Source organism: Cynocephalus volans, chromosome 8 (genome assembly GCF_027409185.1).
Source record: "Cynocephalus volans isolate mCynVol1 chromosome 8, mCynVol1.pri, whole genome shotgun sequence".
NCBI lineage: Eukaryota > Metazoa > Chordata > Mammalia > Dermoptera > Cynocephalidae > Cynocephalus > Cynocephalus volans.
Genome location: NC_084467.1, coordinates 116,047,797 through 116,058,410, shown reverse-complemented (window position 1 = coordinate 116,058,410; position 10,614 = coordinate 116,047,797). Strand labels below are relative to the sequence as shown.

At 40.1% G+C, this 10,614-nt stretch overlaps 1 protein-coding gene across 2 annotated transcripts; it reads right to left on the bottom strand.

Moving 5' to 3' along the window:
• Nucleotides 1–7,479: 7,479 nt before the first annotated feature.
• LOC134383700 (T-cell surface glycoprotein CD1e, membrane-associated-like) lies at nucleotides 7,480–10,355 on the bottom strand. Of its 2 annotated transcripts, none has more exons than XM_063105011.1 (6): nucleotides 10,295–10,355; nucleotides 9,666–9,962; nucleotides 8,774–9,052; nucleotides 8,253–8,531; nucleotides 7,774–7,867; nucleotides 7,480–7,639 (listed from the first exon to the last, which is right to left on the bottom strand). In XM_063105011.1, the coding sequence occupies exons 1-6, from the start codon at nucleotides 10,353–10,355 to the stop codon at nucleotides 7,480–7,482; spliced, it is 1,170 nt and encodes a 389-aa protein (XP_062961081.1). The 2 variants fall into 2 exon arrangements, with proteins under 2 accessions (XP_062961081.1, XP_062961082.1); XM_063105012.1 differs by having other exon boundaries at nucleotides 9,666–9,947.
• Between the last annotated feature and the right edge of the window lie 259 nt (nucleotides 10,356–10,614).

Sequence of the window (10,614 nt, the reverse complement as noted above, 5' to 3'; positions counted from 1 at the left end):
TATTTCATTCTTTTTTATAGCAGAGTAGTATTCCATTGTGTAGATATACCACAGTTTTGATTTGCATTTCTCTGATGACTAGTGATACTGAGCATTTTTTCATGTACCTGTTGTCCATTTGTACATCTTCCTTTGAGAAATGTCTATTTATCTCCTTTGCCCATTTTTTAATTGAATCATTTGTCTTTTTACTGTATTCTTATTTGAGTTATTTGTATATTCTGTATATTAATCCCCTGTCGGATGTATAGTTTGCAAATATTTCCTCCCATTTCATATAATTATCTCAATAGATGCAGAAAAGTCATTTGATAAAATATAACATCACTTCATGATTAAGATTCTAGAAAATTAGATATAGAAGGAAAGTATCTCAATACAATAAAAGCCACGTATGACAAACCAATTGACAATACCATCCTGAATGGGGAAAAGCCAGCTTTTCCCTTAAGAACAGGCACAAGACAAAGATGCCCACTCCTGTTTAACATAGTATTGGAAGTACTAGCCAGAGCAGCCAGTCAAGAGAAAGAAACAAAGGGCATCCAAAATGGAGAGGATGAAGTCAAACTGTCCTTGTTTGCTAATGACATGACCTTATATACAGAAAAACTTATAGATTCTACCAAAAAACTCTTACAGCTGATTAACAATTTCAATAATGTTGCAGGATACAAAATCAACACCCAAAAATCAATAGTGTTTTTATACTACAATAACAAACTAGCGAAAATGAAATCAAGAAAGGAAGGCCATTTACAATAGTCATCAAAAAATAAAATACCGAGGTATCAATTTTACCAAGGAGGTGAAAGATCTCTACAATGAGAACTACAAAACACTACTGAAAGAAATTAAAGAGGACACAAAAAGGTAGAGAGATATACCATGCCCTTGGGTGGGAAGAATTAACACTGTGAAAATATCCATTCTACCCAAAGCAATCTACAGATTAAATGAGAGCTCCATCAAAATACTAAACACATTCTTCACAGAAATATAAAAAGCAATCCTAACATTTATATGGAACAACAAAAGACCCTGAATAGCCAAAGCAATACTAAGCAAAAATAAATAAATAAAGCCAGAGGCATAACACTACCCAACTTCAAATTATATTACATAGCTATTGTAAACAAAACAGCATGATAATGGCATAAAAACAGATACTTGGATCAATGGAACAGAATAGAAAACCCAGGAATCAACCCACATTCTTACAGCCAACTGATCTTTGACAGAGCAGCAAGAACATACACTGGGGAAAAGACTGCCTCTTCAATAAATGGTGCTGGGAAAGTTGGACATCCATATGCAGAAAAATGATACTGGACCTGTACCTCTCACCATATACCTAAGTCAACTCAAAATGGATTCAAGACCTACATATAAGACCTGAAATCATAACATTACTAAGGGAAAAAACAATAGGGGAAACACTCCAGGTAATAGAACGAGGCACAGACTTTATGAATAAGACCCCATAAGCACAAGCAACAAAAGAAAAAATAAATAAATGGGATTATATCAAACTAAAAAGCTTCTGCACAGCAAAGGAAACAATCAGCAGAGAAGAAAGACAACTATGGAATGGGAGAAAATATTTGTAATCTAGATATTTCTTGACACAGCAAATGGAACCAACTACCTGCCCTAAAGGAATTTGTCTTTTTTTCTTTAAAAGTAGAATATGGGTGCTAGGGCATATAAGTATAATATTTAAAGGTAAGCAAAGGTGCTGCTACTAGTGTTTGGGAGATACTTTTAAGAGTGACAAATTTTGAATACGTTTTAGGTCTTTTAACAAATTAAGTTCAAATTGAATTTATGTGTATCCTTTGCAACATGTTTGATTTTATTTGCTGCTATGAATTAACTAGCTAATTTGGCCGGACAACTGAAACTGAAGGAAAAGTTAAGAGATTATTTATTGAATCTCAAGTGATGGGTGAGAGTTGGAAGCTGATGTTATTGTACTCTGAGGCTTTAGCAGACTAAGCACAAGCAAAGCAGCTTTTGGAACTGGGTATCAAATGAGGCAAAAGGCTGAAGAGCAAGCCATGCTCTATGACTTTGTGTGGAACATTCCTCTGTAAAGGCACCTGAGGATTGGACCGGAGCATTGGGAGAAACAGGTGATCACAAGCCTTGGTACAAGTATTATCTTCTTGCCATGAGTCTAGCAGCTATGAAACTGTTCCAAGCAACACTGTGGACAGCAAGTAGTTGGTAAATAGAAGCATGAACTGGAGAGGAAAAAACAAAGCAGATGCAATCTGGTGACTGATACTGAAAAACTGGATTGTGAGCACAGGTAAGGCATACTTTTAGTGGGGCTAAGTTTGTACTAGTGCAGATAAGTAGTTTGCGGTCACTGTAATTTGGGTGTAGATAACAATCATGCCCCGTTTTGTAGTCACAGGTGGGGAGGCCAGGTGACACTTGTGTTAAGAACTCATTTCCTTAACCGCTTTATTGACATATGATTGATGTAAAAAAAAAAGCTGTATATACTTAATGTATTTAACTTAATGAGTTTGGGGATAAGTATACATCCATAAGACCATCGCCACCATCAAGGCCCTTACAAGTATCCATCACCTCTCAAAGTTTCCTTCTACCCCCTTTATTATTAATAGTGCATTTTGTATATATATGGTAAGAACACTCAATGTAAGATCTACTCTCTTAGCACATTTTAATTATCCAATATACAATATTGTTAGCTATGGTCACTAGGCTGCATAGGAGACCTCCAGAACTTTTTATCTTGCGTAACTGAAATTATGTACTGCTTGACCATCATCTTGCCATTTCTTTCCCCGACCCCAGCCTCTGGCAACCTCTATTCTACTCTCTCCTTCTATGAACTCATCCCCCTTTACCTAACTGTTACGCTGCACACTTATTCAAAATCCTGCAATGATTTTGATTCCAGCTCACTGGCCTCATATCCCACTATGTTCCCCATCACTTACTCCAATCCAGCCACACTGGAATTATTATGGTATTTACAAAATACCCAGTAGACTGTTACTTTTATTTGCAGTGTTTTTGCCTGGACTGCTGTTTGCCCAAATACTGTATGGCTTGTTTCTTGCTCTTTCTTTAGATCGCTTATCAAAAGCCACTTTCAAGAAGTGTCCCATTCTGTCCATTATCTTTGAAATAATAGTCCCTGTTCCTCTCTGTTCTCCTTTCCCTGATTCAGTTCATAATTGTATCATATGTCATCACCTTACATACAGTATTTACTTGTTGTCTGTCTCTCCAGCCACTCTACTACCAATATAAATCTGTAAAGACAGGGTATTTTAAGCTTGTGTCTCTGTTGTATTTCATTACCTGTAACAGCATCTAACACATTGTGGGTTTCCAATAATTATTTGTTTAATGTGTAGTGTAGTAGTTGGAGCAAAAATGCCTACAATACTTACTAGACATGTGACCTTTGTTTTCTAATCTAGATAATAGAAGTGATAGTATCTGTTCAGGATTGTTATGAGGATTACATGAGTTAAGATGTATAGAGTATGTAGAAGAGCACTTGGCCTACAGCGGGGTCTACTCAAATGACTTTTGTTATTCAGTCAGCTTTAACCATAAAATAGGTACTTTTCTTTTCTGTAATAATTGAGCTGATGTTCAGTATGTGATATATGTGATCATTATCACATTATTAATAAAGGGATTTACATTAATATTTTTGGCAGTTGTGTTCACATTTGGGTCAGGATCCAAATGGAAGAGGGAATAGAATGCAAGAGAACTTAAAAAAATAGGCTATTCAGGAAGAATGATGAAGTCCACAGAAGAAAGTTTTGATCTGGAGAAAATAGTAAAATGATGGGACATTTTACAGAATAATATTAGAAGGGGGAAATGGTTAGTGAGAAAAGATTATGAACTAGTTTTAATTCCTTAAGGGTAAAGTCTAAGTTCCTAAAATATATAGCTATCTTATGTGGGTAACCTGAAGAAGCAGCCCTGGGGCTTTAACCGTATCTTTTACCCTGCACACAGGCTCCAGAGCAGGTGCTGCATAAATATCTTTCTTCATCTGCAGGTGATATACTTGGAGGACTGGACCCCTGTTTCAGTTTATGTTGCTCCACTTAATCAAGCCTTCCACATCCTCAGCTTACTTAACCATCAGGTACAAGGTATCAGACAGGCATTCTCTAAGGCCACAGTTTATTGAGGGCATATAGCTACCATGCTCTTCTGAGCTTTGGCCCCAGCATATTCTGATTCCACCAGTTCTAACAGAGCACCTGCTCCAACAATTAAGGCTATTCCTTAGAGAAATTTTCCAACAATCAAGAATACCACTCCATATCTTTTTCCGAACCTACTGTCTATCATTTCTACTGTATTTTTGTTCACAATAGAACACAGTAAGCTCCAGGTTTGTACTGTAAGCAAAGCAGATTACCTTCTTGGTTTTGTACTTGGTGGGAATGGAAAGTGTTGTCCCCAACTATTGAAAAAAACACTGCAGCCCTCTAGAACAATGAATCCCGTGTTCCAGGGTTCCAGCCAGATTGTTATGGTTAACACTTAAGTACCAGATTCTCACATAGGAGTTCTGATAGAATTACTCAGCCCAAAGGTCCACACTACAGGGATGGCACAGAGCTTTTCAAGCAATACCATAGACCAATACTTACAACTTCCCCAAATCTTTTTGAGCTACTATTTCTTACAACATAAAATCATATGTCCTCAGGCTATTTTTGAGCTCTTCTATGCCAACTCTTGGGGAAAAGAAACATATGTGTAAGCAGCCCAGATTCATCTCCTCCAGGAGGTATACCTTGTGCCTCACATGAATATATGCCCACTTCTCAACTATAGCACTTTGTCAGAACTTGGAATCAGAATGCATTAAGGTATTTAGCTCAGGAACCTGGAGTTTTCTGAAAATTACTGTAGACAGGAGTTATCCTTCCCTAAGATATTCCATGGAGATCACCAAAGCACAGCTAAAGAAAAACCCAAAGTTGCACTTTGTGGTTAACTCCACTTGTCATCCATAGTACAGAGGACTCATAAAATTCTGTGAGATCTCCCCGCTCTGCCCTAAATCCATATGTGTATCATAGGATCTTGCCATATTGTAAAGGTAGTAACTAGAAGCAAAGGGAGAGTCCGTCACCTTCTGTATTCAGACACCCTATCTGGTGGCAGGATATAAGAGTTCAGAGAAAATGGTGGAATTTTAAGGGTGTTTTGAGCAATAAATGAAGAAAGTCAAGGTTCTACCACATGATATAAGACCACAGGGAGTGAACTCTACCAGAAATGAAGAGGTTCAATTAGGGAATTTCTGGCATGTGGTGTGTAGTGAAAATATATTTTTGATAATTCCCATTAGAATATATTTTCTCCAGGACTCTAGGTTTTGGTCACAATAATTCTTTGATCCCTGATCTATCTCAAGCTAACTTCTTTGGCCCCATGTCCAGTCTTCTACCCACTGCATATTTGCTTCTGTGACACTAGATTTATTTCTGTCCCTTGATTATATGAATCTTCTTCTCAGCTTATGTTACCTCCATATAGAGATCTTTGCTGATTAGTTTAAGTAAAGTAGAGCACTCACCTTAGCCATCTTTTATTCCAATATTCTGTAACTGTTTATTCTGAATACTTAATTTAGTTGAAATTACCTGATTTATTTTTTATGTATCCATTGACTTTCTCATCCAAAATAGAAGCACTGTGGTATCCTGGATTTTATTTGTCTTGATCAAATTTGTATCCTAGTTCCTACATTATAGCCTGACATATAGTAGGTGGAAAATCTCTCAGAATGGTAGTCACACAAGCTTCCCAATTCAGTATTCAGCTTCATGTGGTGGAAGAAACCACTACCATGTAGAACTCACCTATATCTTGTAGTAGTTATTGTTTGGAAAGTGTATGGGGAAATGCCATTATAGGAAGATTGGGAGGTGGGGGGAATATGGCAGTGACAACAATGACACCTGATAGGCCATAGATTTTCAGATACTGATATGTTTCCAACATGTTAGTGTCACTTAAAGACAGAGGTAGAACATTGATATCGTGCATAGAGAAGTGATCATAGAACCCTGTCCGATAACTTGAAAGTGTCGTGCATGGAGTTATAACTTCCACAAAGATATCTATGCAATTTGCTCAATTATCCTATTCAAGGGAACGAATTTACAGAACATCTGCATGAACTCTGCACCCAAATGCCTTCCTGCTGTCCAATAGATTTAATCAATGTATCTCAATTAAAGTAATTAGGTAATTTAAGAATTCATGTTTAAAAACAAAAGGAAAAACAAATTATAAATAATAATAATAAGCCAAAATAACTAAGAAAAGTAAACACACAGCTTAACTGGCATCCAGTTACGCTTTACTTCATTAAATTAGCCCTCGTTCTCCCATCAAAATTGTCTTTAAGCCCCATGTCCTTTCCCTAACTGCTCAGAATATGAATTTCTCCCTTTACTGTGCACATCTTAAAAGACACACATAAACACGCACAATCTCATGAAAGTAGAAATGCCAATCCAACCTTGTTCTCACATTGATAGGAGACATCTCATATGTTGTTATTATTTTTTAAGTATCCCTAAAGATGCATAAATGCCCCAGTCACTGTGAAGTCTGAGGCATTTACCTGTCTCCTTCATCTCTGGTGAGATACAAAAAGAGAGAAAGAGTTTTAATATGAGCACAGTTAAATGATCCAGAGATGTCAAAGAGTAAGACAACATCACTTGATTTGACAATAGATTTATTTCATTCAGGATTTATTGAGAAATATAACATTCGGGCAGAACAAGCTATATAATTTGGGGGATCAGAGTGAAATGAAAATACAGTGTCTCTTTTTCAAAACTTATTATGAATTTCAAGATGACAGCAGTGGAGCATTAAACCTAGCATGGGTTCCTTCAGAGTATGGGGCCCTGTGTGACTGGACAGGCCACATGCCCATAAAGCTGACTCTGAATTGGGACAAAACTTTTGGTCATGAATACAGACACAATCACCTAAATCCTACTTTCATTCAACTAAGAGAAGAGAAGAGCAAAACTTATATAACTGTTCATAGTAAGAAGGGATGAATGTAGTTAGGAAGATCAGTCCAATTTGTTTTTGTTTTGTTTTTTTTTTTTTAATTTTATTTTGTCGATATACATTGTAGCTGATTATTGCTACAGTCCAATTTGGCGAGAACTGATGGGCTTTTAATTAGGTGATCCAGGAAAGCTTTAATAAGAAAAAGGCATATGAGATGTAGTCTGAAGAATCAATAGTGATGAATATGTGGCCAAAGCAGAAAAGATATTGTTGGGAGATGGAAAAGCAGCTTCTAGAGGGATCAGGATCTTCGCCTGAGCAAGCTGCTTTAACAAAATCATGCTCTGTTTATTAGGCATGAACCATGCTTAAGAAGCAGACATGAATTTTATGTGCAAGGTAAAGCTGCCATCACCAGAGTTGAGTTAGAATAGTTTTCCACTTCTTCAGGAATCTGTTTTTGATCCATGATTCTTGTGCTAAGCAGAGCTGATGTCCTGGACTCCTGGGGTCCTGAGTGTTGGGGAAAGCAGGGTCGGGTACACGGGGAGAGAGGACATTCCAATTTGAGCTGTGGGAAAAAGAAAAGGACCTTAATCTCAAATACAGGAAAGCAGAGAGAAAGGGAGAAGGAATAAAGAAGATAGAGGTAAAGAGAATGAGTTGACAAGAGGTTGAAGAAACAAAGAACAAGAAAAGTCTCACCTGTGCTTTATAAACAATGAGCCAATGAGAGCCAACATGACCAAGGTAACTATTACAGCCAAGCAGATCAATATCAGGAGGATGGAGTATCCATCTGGTTGGAGTAAACGAAGGATGTCAATCCATAAAGTACTCTCTATCCTATGGCAGGTAATGCTTCTCACTCCACAGGGGCACGGCTTTCCTACAGTTTTTGTCTTTATTTTCTAGAGCCCTCATTTCAATTTCTCCTGAGTTCATGTCCCTGATCTCCCCCCAACTCTCTTCCCCCAAATCAGTAGGTTCTCCCTTCTTTTCTGTTTAGTACCTCTAATTCTCTACATTCAGTTTCTTGAAAGTTAATGGTTGTCATTCTCTACTCTTCTCTACTTGGATTCTCCTAGTTTTATCCTTCTTGCTCCTAGCATCCCCAGCTCTTCTCTCAAACACATCAGGACTATCTTCCATCATTTCCCAGCTGGGCCCCAGTTCCTCCTCACCCCAGTGGATGATTATATCATGGCCTCCTAGACTGCTGTGTTTCACCCGGCATGACAGGCCAGCTGCCTCCCTAGCCACCACATCCACGGTTACTCGGAGGTACCACGTCCCATCAGCATTGGGCAGGATGTCACCTCGCCGAGTGCCCGCCTGCTCCTTCTCACCCCGCATCCACTTCACCCACACGGGCTTTGGGTGGAATCCTGAGACATGGCACACCAGCTGCAGACGGCCAGGCCCAGGACTGGGGCCCTTGGATACCCAAGCCTCAGGCTTCACTAGACAGGAGGAGATGGGGAGAAATGGAATTTCAGGAGCACACCAGGCCAGAGCTCAGCAACTTGGCTGCCTTAGCAGTTTGAATAATCACTTCTCTTTCTTGTCTAAAAAGCAATCCTAAACCCATCCATTTCACCCTCTAGCATCTCATTACATGTTTCAAAATGATGATGAGAAGTGGCAAATTCAAATGCAAGAGTTAAAGCACTAGGAATAAAAGGGGAGAGAGAACTGGACTCACCTTGTCGTTCCAGTTCTGACTTGCCTGCTTCAATGAGGCCTGCCAGGAATCGAGGGCAGGTGTGCCAGAGAAGAATCTGCACTATTTCTTTAATATCCAGGTAGCGATTGAGCACCTTACAGACATTCTGGGCCTGACTCCCTGCTCCTGGAGATGGCTTCCAGGAACTTCCTTGGAAACTCAGGAAATCTAATCCTTGATATGCTCCATTTAAGAAGCTTCCTGAGGCATCCCCAGCACGCGTTGTACAACCAGCTGATATCTGGAGCTCAAAGGGATCTGGGGATAGACATGGAAAGGATAACAGGAAGGTAAAGTAAACAACCTAAAGAGTAAAGTGATTCAAGGGAAGGAAATTTTATTGGGAGATCATATGGGAGACTAGAATTGAGGTGGGAAAGGGGAAGGAAATTTGTAGGAAGAAAATTTGAAGATGATAAATGTACTTTGAAATAATTAGTGGGGAAGGTGTAGAGGGAAGGCTGTCAGTAGGATAGGAGACTAGTCTAGAAAAATTCACATGGGAGTGGTTAGGTACAGGCCAGGCCATGAGAACACTCAGGCCAAGGGGAAAGGAAGGCAGAAATCTGATTGAGAAAGGCTGAGTTTGAGGCTGAGGATGATGAGTAGAAGATCTAGAGGAGACAATCATTCTAAGGAGCCAGTAAATAAAGGTATATTCAAGGGCATGGAGAAATATGTACATGCAGGCCCTTGTGTGTATATGGTATCAGGTGGTAAAGGGTGAAGCACAGGAAGGAGTGGGAGCCAAAAGGAGACAGGGAATAAGATCAGAACGGTTGGATGATCATCAGAGCCTGCACACCATCTTTCCCTTTGGAAGATGGTTGGAGCCCTCAACCAAATTATCAGCTTGGAAAAATGAACTCACATTCAAAATGAAATTGACTGGCATAGGCCTGTACCTCCTGGGTAAAACCATGGAAGTACAACTGGAACAGCTCCTGGAGGTGCGTCAATTCCTCTTTGCTGAAGTTTCCCCCAGACCAAGGCCACAGAAAGCGGATGGTGCCCAATATAGTGTCCCAGCCATGAGTCTGCAGCTCACCCAGCCAGGCAGATCCCTGGTTGTGCGACGAGCTGTGGTTGGCAAAGGACGAGATGTGGAGCAAACGGAAGCGAAGGGGCTCTTCTGCTGCTAGATAATGGGGTGCTGGATCCTGGGGAACTGAAAGAAGGGGGAATGACAAGTGGAAAGAGTGTAAAGGGATGGGAGAAGAGATGCCACTGGAAGTAGAGGGCCTGAGAGGAAAGAAATAATGGAGATACACAGGTTTTACCTGCACCAATTTCCCCTCCCCTCGAGCCAGCTTCCGCTCTCCAACATCAGAGACAGAAACTGAGATTGTGGGCAAGAATTCTGTGCCTGACACTAGCCTGGAATGCAGACTCCAAGACCATCCTACAGGAGTTTTGCTTCCTTCCCTCAGGTCTTCCCCAGAGCTTCCTCTCCTCCCTCCTATGCCAGCACAGCCATCTTTCCACCTGAGCTCTTCTTACCTGCTGTGTTTTTCCCATGGCAGCAAAGTCCCTCGAAGAGAAGGAGGAGCAGGAGTAGCATTGATGTTCTGTTAGGCGAAGGATGCCTGAGCAGAACAATCGCCCTCAGCACTCAGATATCAGCTCCCTTCCCCAAACCCTCTTGCACTCTCATCTGACTTCCTTGCTGCACAGACTGACAAACCTCTCCCTCTGCCCACTTCCCTAAGCCTCACAGCCTCCCTCAACCACAGCCTCCCACAGGACCTCTCATTTCCCCTCCAACTTTCCCACTATCTGGCTTCCAGATTTTCTCCCTGCTGTTTACTTCCTCCCAACCT

Bases quoted from the DNA above. Each gene is read 5' to 3' on its own strand.
- LOC134383700 (XM_063105011.1), bottom strand. From the start codon at position 10,355: ATGCTACTCCTGCTCCTCCTTCTCTTCGAGGGACTTTGCTGCCATGGG. The intron at 9,053-9,665 runs GTGAGTTCATTT...GTCTATCCCCAG, and splicing joins CAGTCAATTTCATTTTGAAT to ATCCCTTTGAGCTCCAGATA. The intron at 7,868-8,252 runs GTGAGGAGGAAC...TACTCCAACCAG, and splicing joins TGATATAATCATCCACTGGG to ATGGATACTCCATCCTCCTG.